We start from the raw sequence: 21,196 nt of genomic DNA, 5'->3' as shown, positions 1-21,196 counted from the left end.
CACCCATAGGTGAGGCATCTAAAGTCACTGCAACCAGGCCCAGCCTTATATACCAGAGATCGACAAGCCAGAATAGCTGGCACCTTTGTTTTGAGTGGAAAATTTCTGGTTTCATTCTCCTGTTGGATTCCACCAAAAGCCTGGCCAGGGCTCGGGGCAAGAGACAAAAGGAGTTTCTAACAAGGCCAGATACTTGGGTTCTCAGCCTTGAACAAGGCTAAACAAGGGAAGTTGGATACATTCTCTCCTCACTACTGATTATATTCTAGGCCACATCTTTCACTAGTGAGTTTACATACTTTGCTAATGATTACATACTAAATTAGCAGCTTCGGCTTGGGGCCTGTTGTTCAGGCTTCAGTATTTCAATGCTGTAGCACTTTTTACATCTGCATAAGTGGGTTGTTATAATTTAGTACAATACCTACTAGCACAATGTTTTTCAGTTATAAAATATACAGGATTCATCTATAGGTCAGCTCTGGCTTGGGCCAGTTGTCCAAGCCTTAGTACTTCAGCTAGCTATCCCAGAGCAAAGAAAATCCTGACACTGCAATCCTGGGAGAGAGAGCTTCCTGGCCAACCCTCATCTATATACCCTCATCTATATACCGAGCATGACATTATATGATACGGAATATTTCACTGGTCAGTTTGGGCCCAGGGCTCTGGCTATGCTCCCTTCCAGCTTCTTGGGCACCTGCATACCAGCAGAACAGAGGAAGTTGAAAAGTCCTTGATTTCATAGCAACAACTAAAAACATCAGTACATTATCAACACTCTTCTCATAGGAAATTCCCTACTGAATGCAAAACACAGCACTATTCCAGTTACTAAGAAGAAAAATTAGCTCTATCCCAGCTGAAACCAGGATAGAAATCACTGCTGATGGTAAGCACACAGCATGAGCTGCCTATGCTTCAGTATTGCTGTGGGTTAACCCTGGTCAGCAGCTCAGCCCCACTCAGCTGCTCACTCACTCCCCTGGACAGGATGGGAGAGAGAATTGGAGGGGTGAAAAGTTAGGAAACTTGCGGCTTGAGATAAAGACAGTTTAATAGGTAAAGCAAAAGCTGCGTGCACAAGGAAAGCACAATGTGTAATTCATTCACCACTTCCCATCGGCAGGCAGGTCCTCAGCCATCTCCAGGGAAGCAGGGCTCCATCACATGTAACAGTGACTTGGGCAGACAAACACCATCACTCCAAACATTCCCCCTTTCCTCCTCTTCCCTCAGCTTTTATTGCTGAGCATGACATCATATGGAGTGGGATATCCCTTTGGTCAGTTGGGGCCAGCTGTCCCGGCTGTGTCGCCTCCCAGCTTCTTGTGCAACCCCAGCCTGCTCACTGATAGGGCAGGTTGAAAAGCAGAAAAGGCCTTCACGCTGTTCAAGAACTGCTTAGCAATAGCTAAAACATTGTTGATAACAACACTGTTTTGGACACAGACCCAAAATGCAGAGCCATACCAGCTACTATGAAGAAAATTATCCCAGCCCAAATCAGTACAAATATTTATGCAGAACTGAGCAAAACTTGATGCTGTATGGCTTTGGCCTCTGAAGTGAAACAGGCCAGAAGTGCCATTACTGTGCTTTTGTATCATTATCTCATATTTATTTGTATTACCACAGTGCATCCCCAGACATGACCCTGTTACAGGCTGAATACTAATACGTAGCATGAAATTATACCCATGTCACATTAACTGAGGCTGGAAGGGACCTCAGGAGGTCTCTGGTCTGATCCTAAGCAGGAATTCAGACCAGGTTTTATATACTCTGGTCTTGAAAACCTCCAAGGACTGGATGGCACAGCATCCCTGGACAACCGGCTGCACTGCCTGGCTGTCCTCATGGGGGAAAAGTTTCTCCTTATAGCCAGTCTCAACCTCTCTTGTTTCAACTTATACATCTTGTTCATCTTCCTCCCACCCCTCACCATCAGAAGCCTGACTGTCTCCTTGAGAACCCCTTGTAGCCACTGGAGGGGCTGTTAGGTGTCCCTAAAGGCATCCCTCCAGGCTGAACCAGCCCCGCTGCCCCTGCATCCCCTCGTGGGGCAGGTGCTCCAGTCCCCACTGCCTCAGAGGCCCTCCATGAGCTCCCTCCTGTTTGTCCATACCCTCCTTGCATTGGGGGGGCCCACAACCAGACACACTACCCTAGATGTGGTCTAACAATTGTCAAATAACTCATCACTTCCCTCTATCTCCCAGCCAAACTTCAGTTAATACAGCCTAACTTGGGAACTTAATCCAGTTAAAAAAACCCAAACCTCACAAAAATACCCCCACAGGTTTCTCAGGGTTTGTTTTCAAAGACAGAGAAGTTCCCAAATCCAGTTCACAACAGCTGTGCCAGCATAACTGAGATGGTACCATGCCATGGTACTAAGACTGAGTAGCCATAAAGGGGAAAGGGCAGTAACAAAGGTCTTGGGGAAGCCAATGCTGTGGCACACTTTGTGTTAAGGAACCCCAAACTGGTGTGCATCCCCAGACCCTGGCTTTTATTATGCTCTGCTCTTCCTAAGGAAGTAACAGCTTAGTACTTTAAATTTTCTGCCCACAGATGTCTCCACCTACCAAAACAAACCACCCCACTCCTTATGGTGCAAACACAATTGGCTGCACCACAGGTTTAAATTTATTATCTCAGTAAAAGCAACAGATGTTCAGAGTATCTCTCTCAAGTGACTCATTTGTGCTTTATGATATCTAGTAAAGATACATCATCTGATCAAATAGAGCCTGTTTGTAAGAGCAGTACTTGTTTCACTACTTTCAAAGTGCTTTGGATTCATCAGTTATCACACTCATTGCCTTAGTTATTCAAGACAAGAATTAAATCATTAAAATATCCATGATGATTTTAATATAGTTTGGGATGTGTATTTTGAAATGCTAGGAAAATATATTATCTTGTCAAAAGGGCAAGATATTAATTCATGACACTATTAAAGATATTATAAATATAAAATGCACAGTTGGATTTGAAAATTTTTTATATTCAGATGATTGATTTCCTTTGAATACATTTGGAACCATGCAATGCTACACTATAGCCCAATGGAGTCTAGTACCTGCTTCAATAAAAGAGGACAACTAGAATTAATGATTGCAAATTTATTACATGGAACAGCAAATTCTAGACAACTGAGTCACATAACAGACCACCAGTGCAACAGAAAGTCTCTTTTCTTTGTATAAACCAAGTCATCGAGCTGGTAAGTCGACCCATAAACTTCATACTCCTTGGTACTCTGAAACAAATTAACACAGTATCATACTTTATGTTGAGATGTTGATCTGGCTATAACTTAGTCTTCAGTTATGTATTGTCTGGTCCTTCCCAAAGTCAGAAATGAAATAGCCTCAAATTTTAGCGCAACAACAAAAAAAATTATGAAAGTTCAGTAAGTGTGCCCAGATCTATCATTTGTACTCAAACACAAATCCTACCTCTTCATAGAGTTCCCCCTCCATCATTCCTAACTCCATTGTCCTTCTTTTAGAGTTATGGAGGCATGGTGTGCATCTTGCAGCTGGGTTGGCTCAGGGTACTGAGATGTGGATAAAATTTACTGATGTATGTAAGGCTATGGCATCATTGTAGAGTAATGGCTTTTACACCAGCACTTGAATGAAATTTGTTTGACAATCTAGCAATTCTGCTAACACTAGAGTACTCTGCATAGAGTACTTTGATACAAGCTTACTCTATTTTTGAACTGTTTTACCCAGAAACTACAGGAACTCTTTTTGGCTTATCTTTGGGGTTGTCGGCTCACGCTTCCAGTTAACTCTAAACAAATCTGGGCAGCAGTACCTGCCCCTACCTGTGATAGCTATGAAACATTTCCCACATGTATGTGGGCCTAACACCACAAGAACACTATACTGTCTCAAACCAGAGATCCATCTAGTTCCTTATCTTCCTTTCATCCTTGAGAAGCAATGGATGGCCAGGGCAGTGCCCAAGATCAGAGCAAGTAGAGATGCTGCTCTACAACACTCTCCCAGTCTTTGATTCCTTTCTTTCTGAAATGGTTGAATGCTGAATATACAGCAAAATTTTCTTTGTAGGTTTTTTTTTTTTATCCTATCCTTCTCTCCTCTTCCAAAAGACCCAATCCTTTCAGTTAACAGTTGGAAATAATTCTTACATTGCAAACAGAAAATGGTGATCTTTTATTCTGGGGTAAGACTGGAGGAAGAGATGGAAGGAGGAGACTCATGTACATTGACTGTCTCTCCTTAAAGTTCACTAAGGCCTTTAATAGACCCTTTCAAAGATGGATACGTAAGAGCTATATGACTAGATCTCATTGTTCTCCTTTCTTACATATCCACCGTTGCTCTTCCTAGTCAATGTTTACCCCAAAAGAGATCCTAATTCTGATGTGAGAACAATACCCACCCACATGCAGAGATCTGCATTAGTGGGTTCTCACACAAGATTAGGTCACTGAATGTCTCTTGGAGCAGAGAGGAGTCCACATTTATCACAGTGAAGGACCTGGCTAGCTTTCATGTTCCAAGTACAATTTACACCCTCTGTTTTTAAACTTCTAATTTCCGCATCATTTCTATCATTTTGCAGAGGATGAAAACTCCTCCTTACTTAACCTTAAAGAGGGAAGAAAACAATCCTTTTGTCAGAGCATACACTCTAAGTCTCCAAACATGATAAAAAGCACTTCTGCCCAGACATTTCTCAGTCACCATATGAAACATCCACATGACTATGTAGGTTTGTAATACTTCTCAGTAGCTCCTTCTGCCACAAGGGTCATCTTTATTGAAAAATCAGGAAAATTCTTGTCACTTTTGGATGCCTACTTACCACTGCTTTCAATAGTTCTTCCATTTCGAGGCTGAAAAACATAATAATTATATGGTTGTGCAGAAGTATTAGATACCAAATTTATAAGCACACCAAAATACATCTCCCATCATGCAGACATACACAAAGTACATAAGAAGGCTGCAATAATATTTCTTTAAAAGGGTCAATAGGTCAAATGCCAGGGGATCCATGCAGGGGAGGGTTTGCCTTTGAGTCTAAGATATTAATTCATCCTCTGCCCAAACAAATAAACAGTCTGACTTCAATTATTCTCATTAAGGGTCTTGGTCCCAATTCACTGAAGTACTATGTAGATGCCCAAGAAAGAACATATAAGTACCAGCACAGAAAGTACCTGGCCAGACAGACTTGAGGTGAGCCAAAATGTAAGTGACAGCTGAACTGGGACCCTGGTTACCTCCTACAACATACTTCAGTATTTTTTGTAATGTATTGAAGATATTCCTAAAAACTAGTTTGGTGTTAATCATACAGTGTCTCTAAACCAGCATATTCTGCATTAGGCCATGCCATAGTTAAGCAAGCCAGTGAGTGAAAATCAGGTGAAAAACATGAAATAATGTCTGTAATTTTGCTTTGGCTTTTCACCCTGTTATGCAGTGTGACATCCCTCACTGGCCACACCTTTCAGACCAAGTGGACATTCAGCTCATGTACATGTTTTATCTCACAAATTTAGCATTAGTGCACCTTGGAAGTCTCCGAGATACAAGCCACGTACTACTTCTATCTTTGGGTGACTTGGCTCAAGACAAAACATTTGCAGTCACCTCTTCAAATCAAAAAAATGTTTAATCCATTACTACCCCAGATCTCATTATTTTGTGGTCTTTTAGTTGAACCAGAGCTTTTTAAACAAATAACTCCCTAAGCTTTCAATAAAGGGATATTTGGCTTTTACTCAAAACAAGTGCAGCAAGAATTTGTGAAGGCAAACAATTGCTTGTCTATGGATATGTAACATTGTCTGTGATTCAGAATCTTTAAGTAGTAAGAGATTCAGATACCCTAAAAAGGAAAAAAGGCCGTCCCAGAGTCCCATGACTATCCTGTAAGATAAAACACAAACCATTAACAAAATACTTTAAACTCCATTCCATAGATCTGTTGACAAGTTTCAGTGACATTCCATCAGAATATCAATAATTCAGGCCCTTTTCAGCAGCATACAAACAACAAAATGTTGATAGTCCCCAATGCCCATTCATCTGGAATGCCGATTCAAAATTAATACCCAAAGGGCATTGTCAATAACTATTCATTCTGTCTAGCGTAAATATACCATAATTAAAGATTCACAAGCTTTAGAAAATTTATAAAAGAAAGCTTTAGACATGGTGAATTGCTTTGCAGAAGCAGGGTCAGCATATATCTCTTCCCAACCACTGAAAAAACAAGCTGACTTAAAGCAGCAAAAGACACGGGGGAAGGGCTGTACTTCCCTGTCTATTGCTGCTTGCTTGTCTTCACATTTACATACCTTCTTTGTAAACTTTGTAGCAGCAATCTGTGATTCCTGCAAGTGGACAGTGTAAGTTAAACAAGATGCTGTCATTTGTCTGGTTTGTCACAGTAATCCTCCATCACTGATGAGGTTGCTGCACTCCATGTGAGAAAAGAGGTATTCTTACACTTACCACAGACAGATACAAGAACAGCAGCAAACAGATCTTTTCAAAGGTTGGTTTTAAACCTTGCCTTAACCAATGTTACCCCATCATTCAACATGCTTCCCTCACTGTACAGCAAAGCACAGCCATGCTCTGGGCAGTGGAGCAGAGCTCAACCTGGAGCAAACGCAGCAGTTCCATTCCACAGGCTTGAATTGTACCCATAGCTCTTACCTTGTTAAAATGTGGCTGATCGTCACCTTTCAGACTGCCCTTGGTTTTAACCCAGACATGATTACTGGTTTTAAGCCTTCCTCTGCAGCCTTTATTCTTCAATAAATTGCTCATTTTCTATTCCTTGATGTAAGGCTGAGTAGAAAACTTCCTTCATGACTTCATGGTAACAGACTAAGCTCAGGGTCTAACAAAGCCCTGGACCTGCAGTCTGGCACACAGACCAGGTTTGGGAGCCCTCCTGCCCATGGCACGGCTGCCGGGCTGCCTGCTCCCAACTAGCCAGGAATGGGACAGCTCTGTATGCCACATTATATCAGTGCCACAGTTATTATCAGTGAACAGACTTAGTTACCTGGGGTGGGCTTGAAAAACAAGGACAAGTAATGAGCAAGGACATGAAGACAGGGGATGAGCACAGGAAAAGCATGTGGGTGGGAAACTGGAGAGCAGGAATTAAAAAAGATGAAATATACAAGCAAGGAGGGAATTGCAATTCAGGGTATCAGGTGAGGATTTCCTGGGTTCAAGTCTCAAGACAATGATTTATAAAGCAGCTGATATCAACTTACAGGGCTATGAAATACTATGGAGGAAAAAAGTGTTTGCTCAATCAAGGTGTAACCTTAAAGGATGCAAATGAGGAGACTACAACAAAGAGACAGTGTGAATGCTAGTTCTGTTCTTAGATGGGTATTACATACCAAGCAAAGATAGAGACTGACTCATAACTTAGCCTGCAGTTTCAAATTTCCTTATTTATAACAGGCAATAGTTTACTATGTGGAAGAAACATGGCAAAAACTGAGCTTCTGGTCTGACTTTACGACAGAAATTTCAAACTCTCAAGGAGGTGATTGCAATGTAGCTGGGTGTAGATAGCTCTTTTTGAGTCATTTGAAAGTACCATCTGCAAGATTTACCCAAAGATTAGACACTGAAGTTAAATACTCTATTAGTTCTCTCAAAAGATTTTAAAAGTTCAAGTCCCATTAATGCCCAAATTGTCACTGACTTTGCCTTTCATGGCGCTGAAGCCTCACTTCTCTTGAAACACCATCTACATTCTCTACATAATCTGACCAAATAATTTATTTTTTAAAAAAAATCCACACAAATATAGTATCATGTTGGAAGTTGAAGCCCAGCCAAATCAGTAGGATTTCATAACTCTTTCACTGGGTGCACCACAAAGATTCATGTTTGCAGTGTCTTCTCAAGATTCCTCATAGGCTGAGAAAGTACAACTTCACATATGAGATTTGACCAGCTGGGTAACATTTTGGAATTTTTGCATAGCTCCTTTTCCATATTTGTCATTTATATCTGATCTGCTACTTAATCAGACCACACCTAGAAATCACATTGCAGATATGCAGCTGGTATTAGTCATCTCTTGAAAGAATACTGTATGAGATTCAACTACCAGTCTTGAGATCGCATAACAGAAGGTGAATTTTTTGCAAAGTTAGTAACTAAAATAGTAACCAGAAATAGGGCTCCATTCAAAGTTACCAGATGATTCTGGATGTCCCCTCATCAGCTAAGCTGCAGAAGCATGGGAGTCAATACTGAACTCAAAAACATTTATGAGACATTTAAGACTGAAATGCTAGAATTTTTTTATACAATCAACTTCAGTTTTGTTGAGTTTTATGGCTGCTTTAGGAAAGCATGCTTGGAATTATAATAAGCTAAACACACTGGCAAGAAGAGATATTGAAATGCATGTCAGAATACTTTCTATTATTGTCTTGAAGGAACTACTTGTGATTTGAAACAGAGGACTCAAAGAACCCGCAAGTACACTGGCCTCTAATATACCCAGGGACTGAGTAAATTTTATGGGAAAGGCTCTTAAACTGGCAATAATAAAAAAAGTGATATAAAGCAGAATTGACATTGAGCTAAGTCCTAATATGACTACACCAATGAGGAAGAGCTATACTCAATAACTCCTCAACTTAATCTTTTAGATCAGAGTCAGAAACATAAATTAAAGTCGAGTATTAAAATCAGTAGAGCATCTCATACATCTCCATGTTCAGCATGATCTTAAGTATGCTGTTGATCCAATGTTATGTACAATTTTAGCATATTTAACCCTGTATTATTCAAAATAATGTCAGGTTAAATACTGGGGTCAGGTTAAAATACTGACTCTGGCTCTAAGTGGATCTGGTTCTTGAGCTTCAAATTGGTGAAAAACATCATTTTCATATTTAATGGCATTAAGAATTACATGCAAACTACTAATGAGAAGAATAATCTTTTATATAATCTCCTACATCTCCTAAACCATGACACTACTAGATTATACATTATTGTTTGGAGAGAAGTGTCAGAAAGTCTGTTTTAGAGGGGTTGGTTTTTAAGTTTAAGGAGGGGGTGCTTTGAAATAAAAGAAGTGATTACACCTTACCTCATTTGTATGCATGCTGTTGAATATGGAATAACAGAGATCCAAAACAGTGCTGGAGATCTGCAAAAACAAACAGTACTTTGATACATTTATTGAGAGGATGCGATATACATGCTTTGATAGAGAATGGGCTTGATTCTGATCCCAGCACAATTTAGATTGAACACAGTTCCACTAAAACCACTCAGAGCAGGTCAAGACTTACTGATGCTATTATGAGATGAAAAACTAATATTTTATATGAGGAGAGTAGACACAATACCACTAAAGTTGTCAACACCGTCTTGTGCTATAAAGAGATCTGAATCAGTTTCTTCTATTTAAAATACATTTTCCTATGCTAATAATTCATGAAATAGCTTTGGGTTTTGGCATATTTAGTCTACACCGATTTCAATCTACCAGCATTTCAGACAATCAGTATTATAATCTTTAAACATATACTGAAATATACTGTCCCATACTCACTGCCACAGGACAGGCATCTGCTAATGCATGCAATCACATTAGATGAGAAATTACTACCTCCAAAGGAAGTAAAATCTAAGACACCTGAATAACTGGCTCTGGGAACTATCTTCCCTAAGTCTTGGTTTGTAAAACTGAAAGAAAATCAGAAAGAAAAAAAAAAATGAGCACAAAATGTTCAAAATTTCCAGATAATTCCTGATCCTGCAAAGATTTTTCTCTCCCCTTTGAAAATGAAGATGACCCTTGGGCTCAGTATCAAATGCAGTCGGGCTGATCTTTCAAAGCCAGTGAGTTTTTAAACTGTTTGCAAGCTGTGGGTCAGAGACACCACAGCAGAAATGAGATACGAAAACATCTCCTCGCACCCCTCTCCTCTGAGCACCCCAGAGAAAACCCATCCACCCACCACCACAGAGCTGGGACCAGGCACAACCCTGCCTATAACTCCTACAGCACCGACTGGCACTTCTTGCTTCAGAGCTAGCTACCCCTGTGATGGGAAGAAAAGCACAGCTTTTTCTTTCTCTAGGTCCGAGCTAACTCTGCAGGGAAGAGAGCACACACACCAGCAAACTCGCTCTGCTCTTCAGAGCCACCGGCTCTCCGGAGGAGGCTTTGCCACCTGCAGACACTGATGCTCAGGTTTACACGGGGCAATTAGTATGTCTGGAAGAGAGAGTCCCAGCAGATCAAACACATTTCCAAAGTCAATTTACCTGGGGTTGGTCAGACAGTTCCATCCACTGACTGAAACACAGTGCCAGTTGCTTTAAAAAGTAAAGGTTAGACATTAACGGTGGGTCTGTCATACCTTGGGACCTGCACTGTAGCTCAGGAGGTCGGGACCAGCTGGTTTTTAGCCTGCCCGGAGAGTCTGGTGTCCTCTTCTGCACCTCGCTGCGCATCACACCCCTGCCCACACCCGTCCCATCCACCTCCCCGGGCAGCAAAGGGCGTCAGCCTCCCCACTCGCTCTACCACCCACCCCAGGGATTTCATTTCCAGCCGGCTGCCCATTTCCTACCCCACTTCCCCGCCACGGGCGAGTCCCGTTTCCCACCCTCCCTCGTCCAGCCCGGGCCGGGCCGGGTCTGTCCGGCCCCGCCACCGCTCATCAGCTTTCGGGGGGGGGCTGGTGGGGAAGGCGAAGAGGGACCTACCTGGCTTTTGGGCAGGTCCACGCCGTCCCTGTAGCGCGAGAAAGGCTGGGGGAACCCTGCGGGGACACGGGGGGCACACGGCTGTGCGGGGGGCGCCGCGGAGCCCAGCCCCGACGGCGCCCCTCGAGGGGCGACCACCCTCCCCAAGGTTTGGGGGTTCTCGTGTCTCTGTGTGTGTATGGTCCCACCTCCCCCCCCTGCCGGTGCTGGGGGCGGGACGTACCTGAGCCCCGCGGGAGGGCGCAGAGACAGCAGGCGGCGAGCAGCCAGGGCAGGGCGGGCGGCGGGGAGGGCATGGCGGGGCAGCGGCCGGCCGGCGGGCGGGGAGGGCGGCCCGGCCGCCTTTATGGGGCCGCGCCGAGCCCGGGCCGCCGCCGAGCCAATGGGCGCCGGGGCGGCCCCGCTGCCAGGCACGGCGCCCCCCGCCGCCGCCCCCCGGCCCGGCTCGGCCCGGCGGGACCGAGAAACCCGCCCCACCGCCGCCCGCGGGCGGGGGGCTCCCGGGGTCCGCCTGCTCCAGGCACCCCGTCCTCCGCCCTTTGGAAACCGCCCTCAAAGCTGGTTTTCTAGAGGGAGGTGACAGAAAGGACGGAGGAAGGGAAGGAAAGAAGAGGCTGTGCAAGGGGAAGCGGCGGCGCTGCTGGGGTTTTTTATTTCAGACAAAAACTGCAGGCTTGGAGTAGAGTTTACTGAGTCTTCGGAAAATACTTCTCCTCGTAGCAGCTCGGGAAATTAAGGTTACCTTCTAATTAGAAGGGGTGTGAACTTTCCTATCGAACAAGTCCCAGCCCATCTTATTATATTTACCTTCATGTGAAATAAGGAAAGCCATCCACCTCTTTGTATTATTTCATAGTAAGTGTGTAGACAAGACATAGATTTCATAACAGAAAGGTGATTCTCTGTTCTTCCCAATTTAATCACTGGGTTTGACCTCAGAAAATGACCCCCGCTTTTCTCTGTGCTGGATCTAAGGGCAACACTTTCTAATCAGATCTGAGACTGAGAAAGGCAGAGTCCTCCCAGCCTCTTTGTATTTATAGACTTTGGGCCCGCTGAGGCAAATACATATCCTGTTGTCCAATTTCTAACATATGTAGTAGCGATGTTAGGGAGGCAATGGTCCCAACGTGGGATACCAGACATAAAAAGCTGCAGAAGGGATTATTGGCACAGCAACCCACCTCATCCCATAATGTCCCTCAATGGCTGCACTGCACACTAAAAGGGTGACAGCAGGACTGTTCCTGGTGGGGAGCATTTCAGCATCTCAGAGCAGTCAGAGAGGAGACACGCCTGCTTTCTCACAGAGAAGAGAGAAGCCAGGCTTCATGTGACTCCGTCAGCTCCACAACTGTGTGTCCTGAGTATGTAAAGAGGCGCAGGAACAGCTTAGTGACCCCAGCACCATTAGTTCACCCTTTGTTCCTTCCCCTGGCAGAGGCAGCCATCTTTGCCTCATCGTAGCCCTTTGGGTGCAATAATCTGAGTGGGGAGCTGTCAGGAGAGGTCAGATGTTGCTATAGCAGGCACTCAGCAGTCAGCTTCTGCCAGCTTTCTTCCTCAGATTTCTCATTATCTGACTAAATTCCCACTTCTGTCCCACACAGCCTGTTAAATAATAGCCCCTTTCAAAGTATCTACCTATGTCTGAGTTTAGGAGTGTGAATTTTTTGCAGTAGCATAGGAAAAGGGGCGTGTGATCATGTTGGGTGGGTAAAATCTACCCCTCCCTGAAGTAAAATACTGGATGCTGCCTGAATCTTTCCTGCCTCCTTCTCATGCCCGATGCAGGATCTGTTTTATTGCATTCTTTACCAGTGAGTACCCTAAATGTACCCCGAGCTTTCCTTCAGCAAATTTTGCCTACAGGTTGGCCCTGTGAAGCCTGTGGAGTTTCTCATTTACTTCAAGTGAGGCTTATACTTAAAGATAAGATAAAAATTGTCATACAAGTTCCATTAAAAATTATCGGTACAACTTATTACCATACTGAAAATAGTATTTTATCAGTGACTGGGCAGTATGAGGGAAGAGTGGGGAAAAGTGTTTAAAACTAAAATTTCATATAGATGTGTCGTATAGTTAACACATTCACCTTTCTTCACTGCTGTACATTTTATTTCATAGGTGTTAGCTAAGGTGCACTTAAGGTTAGCTAAAGTGCAGCTTTGCCAATGGATATATCAGCACCAAACCACATTAATGAGCCATACGTGTACTGCACAAATTAAATTCCTGCTTTAAGGTCCTGGGCTTCCTGCATGCAAAGATAGAAATAGGTTAAGAGTTTCAGTGCCCACGGTGATTTACAAATTAGTTTAAAATGAAGGTTTGGTGAGGGGTCAATGAGAAACAAGAGAATTTTTTATGGTGAGTCAAGAGGCGTAGCATATATTTAGCAACAGCAGTATTATGGCACCCATAATTTTAGAATAAAATATTCTGTGATTGATAAATAAAGAATAAGAAGAAACTTTGGCTAATTTCTTGGATAAATATGATTTTCTGTCTACTACGTTCAGCCAGAGAAGTGGAAATTCTTCTGAAATGAAGCAATTTACAGCTACCAGGTTGTGCTATATGGAAACAGTACTGTGGCAATGGGCTGTATTGGGCTACAGTGGGCTGAAAGTTCATTATAATTAGTACACTTCGAGACATTTGAAAAGGTCTTCAATCTGGAACTTTTGCTTGGATTAATTTTCTTTGGTGCTTCTCCAGTCGGACAGGGGAGCAGCATGCTGTTCTGCTTAGGCAACCAGTGGGATAACTCAGTCAATACCTGCAGTTGAGCTTTCATCAAGGATTTGTCCAGAATGATTTGTTTCTGGCTTCTTAGCTTGTGCCCTACCAGAAACTTCCAGGTGGTCTCTCAGTCACATACTGGAGTGGCTGACACATACTGACATCACCAGCTGAACAGATCTGATTTTAACTGAATTATAATGCCAACACTCATTCACCCATGCCTCCTAAATCGGAATTATTTAATTCATAGCTTTAATTTTCTTTGAATATAGTTATATGTAAATCATAATTTTGTGTTTATAGAGAGATTACCACAGTCTGTGGTAATGGATACCTTACACTGATTAAAGGATATAGGCTAACATGCATACCATATGCCTAAGATTTCTGGCAAATAGCCAAATCCTATATCTTCATTAGTATATGTGAAGAGAATATATTAAAATAAATGTTTGTCTCACCAAGAGCTGGCTACAGGGACAACCGATCCCAGGCCATTTTTACTACCCAACTGAGTTTCCTCAAATACCACCCACTCTAAACCCATCAGCCAGACAGAAGAAACCACCAGATGACATTAATCCATTTCAATATCATATGACTCACCAACCCTGTGTTCATTATCTGCCCCTGCTCATTATCTGCCTAACTTTAAGTCCATACACAAAAAAACCCAAAACATCTAGGAAGCTGAGTGTGTAAATAAGTGAGAGCTCAGGCCTCCGGACACTACAAGTTATGCATCTATCACTGAGCGAGGAGCAAGGTGTTTAACCAAAGCTTTGCTTCCCTTAGCCATTTCTAACAGCACTTACCCCTGTCAAAGATCTGAGTTGAATGCCATTCAAAATGAGTAAGTACCCAAACACTGTCACTTAGAATTATTGCTGAAGTTATCTGTATTTTTCTTGTTAGGTAATTTGAGTCATTTAATCTGAAAGCAATTAATTTTCTCACTCTGTTTTAGGTCGAAGGTATTTATACAGAATTTTACTAGAACTGAAAATGAACTGATTGCTTCCCTGACACATTAAATTTCATTTGTGTGAACTCTTGTATGTCTTCTGACTCTTGACAGCTGTAAGACAAACTAACTTTTATTCTGCCCTTTGGCCAAAGTAGTTATGCCTGGACACTCACTGGCCTGAGTATTTTCTTACCTCATTAATCACAAAAGCTTTACTGTAGCAAAAGCAAAAGCTTTTCAGCTTTTAAAGCATTTTATTGGCCTGAAAATATTGGAACTGTAAGTTTAATGGAAACAGCCACTTCTGAGTCTAGCAATCAGACCAAACTGGCAAATAACAATAAACTAAGAGCTGTTAATACTAAATCTGTTTATACTATTTGGATTAGGGTCCAAAACTGACTGTCAGCAGTAATGCCTCTCCCATAGACTCTACTGAGCAGTGCATCCTACCCTCAGCAGCTGTTTCTCTCTACACCTGAGTCCCAGAGCCCTTCATGCACAGAGCATGTATGTCCCTTTCCCTAAGGCAGACTGAAAAAGATCTGTCTGGTCTTCCTGTAAGCAGCTGGCTAGAGGAGTCACTGGCAACCAAAAGGCAGGCTTTCCTTTGGAGGGGACTCTGTTTCACAGTTTAATGACTTTTTAAAGCTTTTAATCTCCTCCTCCTCAAATACGTTTGAATGCAGCTTTTTAATTGTCCTTTCCCAAATGTCTATTTGCAGAAGTATAGTGGCTTTTGTTATAGGCGTAGAATTACGGACTCGGTCTTACACAATCGGGCTCCATTAACACGGTATCTTCTATCACACCTTCCTTAGTTGTTCCATGTAGACCAAACCTTGAATCGAGAGAGCTCTCCCTGCTTGGGGAAGGACTCCATGAACGAGCCCTTCTGCTCACTTAATCTCTGCTCTGGGGACTGCATGTTGCTGAGCCCAACAGGGACCAAAGTTCCCAGTCAAAGATCCAAACCCAGTGTGAGACATAAATGTTTAGAGAAAGAGTTCCCCTAATATGATGCAGTGTCCAAACAAAACAAATGAGGGAGAACGATAGTGTGGTGACAGGAATACAGACATTTTGTACCTCCTATCCCCCATCTGCATTTACTTTCTCTTCTTTATAAATATTTCTTGCCAGCAAAATGTTGTGTGTGAGATTGCTCTTGTGAACCACCCTTGGCAAAATGGCCTGCTAAGATAGGAACTTGCGTGTCAACAGTTCACACAAGCAGAGCACCAGAAACTGTCTGAGAGGATGTTTGCCCAGACTGGTGCTGCTAAAGAGGAAGAAGACCATCAGCAGCATTTAGGGAACTGAAGTCTTTTGAAACAGAGGAGTGAGCTTTAAAAGAATGCAAAGGACGTACCAAAGTTTGTAACAGAGGGTAGTGCCCTGGCGATGGGAACAGAGCAGGGTTTGGCAGTGCTGGGGTGGCCCCACAACACCATGGCCCCTGCCCAGCACCAAGGGTGAAGCATCCATGCAGAATGGGGGACAGTCAGCACCCAGCAGGGGTGAACCTGTGGGTGCAGTGCAGAGAGATCCTGCGCTTGTGGCCTGTTGGGGCTTTCTTGGTGGCATGGGGGTTCAGGGGGTGTTGGGAGCAGTGGGGGGGTCACACACAGCCAGAGCAGACACATCTCCCAAGGGAGAAGTGGGCAAAGAGGGAGGCCCCACACCCAGGGGAGGGAGGTGGGCACTTGTCACTCCCTGTGCGGGATTTGAACTATTGGGGATTAGTTATAGAAGGGTGTTCAAAGATCTGTTGGAGCTCAGTGGCAGTTTGTAAGTGCCTACTGTCATGGTTTATCTGTTGGTATTGATCTGGAATTTATTATTCACCAATTGCTGATTAATTATGTGCTGCTAACAAATCAATAAAACTCTTCAATCTTGATTTGGTTGATGAGCAGTTTTCCCCTGTTATAGTTATGCACCTGAACATCCCTCAATGCTAGCAACATTGTGCATGAGATGTAGTAAGGTGAGCTTTTTTTTCCCTTTTATAGTAATACATCTCAAGAATGCATCTTGTCTGTCTTAAATGACAATGGCTGCACTTTCTGCTGGCTCTGAAGGCTCTGAAAATAAAGGAATTATTCCAAAGCCAAAAAAAAAGATGAAAAATTTGAGAATAAGCATGACTTGAGGGAAATAATGACAAAGAATGCAGCAGAGAACTAGGTCTCTCAGAGTGACTATCTGCAGAGAAAACTAAATTCTGACTCAGCAGAGAAGCACTTTATCTATCCCTCATATTCTGTCAAATGCAATATCTGCCTGTTTCAACCCTACTATCAGAAACAAGCAGAGGCTGGAGCCTCTCGAGCATTCTTGTGTGGATGTAAGTGGAGAAGACAGACTTTCCTCCACAGTATAATTTTCTGTAAGACACCACAATTAAAAACAAGCAGAGTGCTTAGGGATTTATCTGTAAAGACTTAATTGCTAAAGAAGGAGGAAAAGTCCAAACTCAGACAGAAAACAGTCAACCATGTCAATGGTTATGTCAGCCATCTCACTGGGGAGACACATTGGGACTGCATCTCATCACTTGTAAATATAAAAAGATACGGTGCAATAACTGGTGACTCCTGTTTGGTTTATCACTGCTAACCTCAGAGATTTGAGATGACTGGAGGTATGTGACTCTCATGAGGTCATATGAAAGTGGAGATCATGTTGTGCTTATTTAATTGGATGAATAGTCCTCAGACAAGAAAATTAATTGCATGCAATGTAAATTTTCTTTTTCTTTCTGTTGACAAAGTTATATTCCTGGCCAACAATACAGCATCTAAAGAAGATCATGTTTAATGGAAGAGTGAGGAGGGATGTAAAATTAAGCACCAATTTATCTATGATGAAATGCAGGAAGATACATGAGTACAACATTAAAGAAGCCAATAAAGACTGTATTAAAGCTTCATGATGCATAATAAAATCTCCAAAACAAATTCTAGAGAGTATATTGGATATATAACCAACATCCAAGCTATCAGTTGAAAAATATTCTTAAATGTTCTCTGTCCTACCCAGGAAACATATTTGTATTTACAATTTCTTCTGGTTTTACACTTAAAAAATTACACATTCACTTTACAGTGTAGCCTGACAGGTTCTAGTCATTTTCTGAGTTTTTGGCACAGAACAATGATGCTGCTACAGTTCATGATCTTCCCCACAGCTCTGAAAGGCAATTCTGAAGTAACTTCATCATCAAACTACCATTAACAAGCATTTTTTAAAGCAGCTTTATTTTCACCAGGGAATCAATAATGCACTTATCCAGTTGTAAAATTCTGGTGAAGAAAAGGAATTTCTTCTGGGGGCAGAAGGAGCTGGATAAGATGAAACCTGTCTGCAGTGGCTTAAGATTAACCTCATACTGACTACAGTGTAAGAATAAAACAAAGGAATAAGCAATCAAGCACAGCTCCCTGCCTTCTGTTCAGAGAAAACATAGCCAAAATGAATTTTCCCCATTCTAACTCCAGCAATGTCATTTAGAGAACAGCAGAAATCGATATGACCCAATAAATTCTGTAACAGGAGGCACAATCTAGCACCATGAGTTATCCAAGAGAAAGAGGCTCAATGTGTTGCTGTTGTTATTGTTCCTGGAGAACAAAATTATCTGCCCACCTTGCACTGGCTGGATCAAGGAGTCACTGCTCCATGACACAGTTTTCTTAATGAAGTGAGTGCTCAGGGAAGCTATATGTAAATTAGGAAATAAGGATGTTGCAACAAAGCACATGCTAACTTCTCTGGTGCTTTTTTCAAACCAGGGAAAGCCTACTCGTTAAATGATGTCAAAAATAAAAGGACAGAATGTCTAGAGGGAATCATAAGTGGGTGGATGGATGGCAGCCTCCTTCTTTTCTGGGGATACAACTTAAAATAAAGACAGTGTTGCTGGGGAAACGTGCCTGAATGGTGTGATGCTTCCAAATGTAGGGCTGGGTTGTCCCTTATGCTAAAAAAAGGAAATAGTTATGATCCTGTAAGATTCTTGTGAGCAGGGCCTGAAGATGAGCAGAAGATCTAGTGCCCTGCAGCAAAAGCTGACAACCTAAGAAAGGGAAAGGTTTGGCTCCGAATGGTCAAAAAAGATTATATTTAATAAGAATTTATGATGTTAGATTGCAAAAGAAGGAACACAATACAGTTTATCTGGGCTATCCACAATATTTATAAAGAAACTGAGAACAGAGTTGTGTCAGTAGGATCTGTGCTCTGAGATGGTATGCAGGACCACTAAAAAATCCACTTTTTGTGATAAAATTTAGTTCACATTTGAAAACCATGTCTTTGCTCAGCTTGGTGATTTTTTAATTCATTTCATCATTTTGAGCTCAGTTGTAGATTTTGCAATTCAGAGCAACAGCAGCTGAAAAAACACAACCTGATACTTTTTGAACATTACAGTGATGAATATAAAGCATAGTCCAATACATTAAACAATGACTTTTTTCTTTGTTTGAAGTATAAAGCTGGCACCTTGAATATTGCTATTTATCAAATACCAGTTGTAACAGCAACAGTGACTTCTTCATTTACTGTGTGATTTTTAACTGAGTATCTTAGAATACTTATGAGAGATTGTGAATACAGATTTCATCTCATTAACCCTCTTACAGTTGAATACATAGCAAGAAGATGTAAAATCTTTCTCCTTTTTAGATAAATTCCTGGAGATCAGCCATGATGCTTCTCATGGTTGATCTATCATGGCTGGTCCTGACATAAGGTTTGATGAGTGGTTGGTGGTCACAGTTCCAAAACATCAACTGCTCTCAGTGTGAGCTGAATAAATTAAGTTAGTTGATGACCATCAGTTATACTTGAGGAGATGTCAAAGCTTTATATTAAATGTTAAAATCATCTTATACTCTCAAGCCTTTTCCTTGTAGTGAAGCTGAAAGCTGTGTCATAAAACTTTATATATTTATCCAGCCCCTCATATTTTCAGGGCTCTCCTTGGTGGTGGTTGCCATAACTGGTTAAATACACTCTCAAATAGACAGTCTCCCATGTGTTCTTGCCTTAGTGAGAACAAGATTTTATTGCTGCAGCCCAAGACTAATATCTTGGGCAACACTAAGCTGAAGGAAATAAAAATTTGCCACAGAAAATCAAGGTAAATCTAGAAGATCTTGTGGGCCTGATGTCTCTGTTTTTCAAGGGCAAGAAACTTCAACATAAGTTTCAGTGGCCAAAGAATTCTGTTGACCTGTGTGTTGCAAATCGGCCACATTCTTCAGAACAATTCAACTTCTCCCTCTTAACTCTTTCTTCTATCCCTATTTGTGTCTACACATTGACTGGGGAAGTTCCCTGTCCCTTTTCTTCTTTTTAATATTTTAATATTTCATTTTATGTGAATATGCATGGTGGGTTCAAGGGCATATGGTAACATCATTAAAAGGTCATATGTGGGAAGGCAGAATTAATCCCCTAAAAATACAAGGAATTGTGTTCTTCTTGTTCTTTTTAAATAAAGAATCAAGGAAACTATGGACGAGGCTCCAGATTCTGTAAAAAAAAATAGGGTCTTAGTTTCTATTTGAAATAGTCATACATAAATAGCTCCAAAATTACTCTTGGTTGAAAACCATGCATCTGAAGGACCATGCACTGAGGTAAGGCGCAGGGCCTGCACCTGTAGGAGGACATGGGACCTGGGGAGTGACTCCATGTGGCTGGAGCACAGCCAGCCTTTGCACTGCCTTGGCCAGGAGTACATGCCAAGAGCTGTGAAGTCCCAACTATCACAGACTTGCCTGAGTTCAGATTATAGAGCAATGCCTGTCATTTTATGATGACCCTTCTAGACACATGCCCCAGAATTTCTGACATGAACATTTTTTTCTTGCCTTCACAAGAGTGGTGCTGTTCCTAGCTAATTATTGGGCTACGGGGATATGGGAAACAAATGTTCAAATTCTTCCTGATAGATAACCGCATCTTCCACCTCCCAAGAGCCAGCCCCAACCAGCAAGTTATAAATTATTTGAAGAACTTGGTGTCCCTGTGAAAGCTGTTCCACTTAATGTAAAACACTAATCCTACATGCATTCATTAGCAATAGGACCCAGGTTCTGTCCTGCCTCCACCTTTTTCTTTTCTCACACTCCCATGATCCAAGTCACCCTTCAATCATCCTTCAGGTGTTTCTGTCTGCCCCAAAACCGGTCAGTTTTCCAATGGGGTGATAATCAAGCAGAAGACAACAGCTTTCCCAACCCTTGGTACAACAACACTACTGGCGTCAGATCAGTCAGAAATTGTATCTTCTGCTTAGCATGCTGTCCTTAGTGTTTCTTTAACATTTGAGAGCATGAGCTCAGACACTGGCAAGGTGAAGTATTGGTTCAGAGCAGCACAGCTGCCTCCACCCAATACTCCCTTTTGAGAAACAACAACAAAAAACTCCTTAAAACCCTGCTTCACTTTATCTGTGCCCAGAGCAGCAATGGTGCTCTGTGTCTGCACATTGCCAGTCTTGCAGCTCCTGGTGAGGCACAGCACTGGCAGAAGCAGCTTGCCCTCATTGGATCCTAAGTCACAGATGTAACGGTGAGAGCTGTCTAGTGTCACAGCAACTTGTCATCTGGTAAGAGCCTGGAACTAATTTGTCCCTTGGTGGATGCAGCCGGTGAATTTAAGACTCAGCTGCTTGCCAGTTTGACTCTGC

The 21,196-nt window shown here is 42.3% G+C and overlaps 1 protein-coding gene across 1 annotated transcript; it reads right to left on the bottom strand.

Annotated features, from left to right (window-relative positions):
* Window positions 1–3,166: 3,166 nt before the first annotated feature.
* NMS (neuromedin S) lies at window positions 3,167–11,101 on the bottom strand. Its single transcript, XM_074901119.1, is given in 10 exon segments — window positions 3,167–3,268; window positions 4,422–4,526; window positions 4,528–4,562; window positions 4,852–4,882; window positions 5,883–5,924; window positions 6,356–6,391; window positions 9,142–9,201; window positions 10,329–10,379; window positions 10,773–10,828; window positions 10,996–11,101. Coding segments are annotated over 10 exon segments (591 nt in total). The 5' UTR covers window positions 11,069–11,101.
* Window positions 11,102–21,196: the final 10,095 nt, after the last annotated feature.

Source organism: Athene noctua, chromosome 1 (genome assembly GCF_965140245.1).
Source record: "Athene noctua chromosome 1, bAthNoc1.hap1.1, whole genome shotgun sequence".
Lineage (NCBI taxonomy): Eukaryota > Metazoa > Chordata > Aves > Strigiformes > Strigidae > Athene > Athene noctua.
The sequence above is the reverse complement of the archived record's forward strand: the minus strand, read 5'-3'. Positions and strand labels throughout refer to the sequence as shown.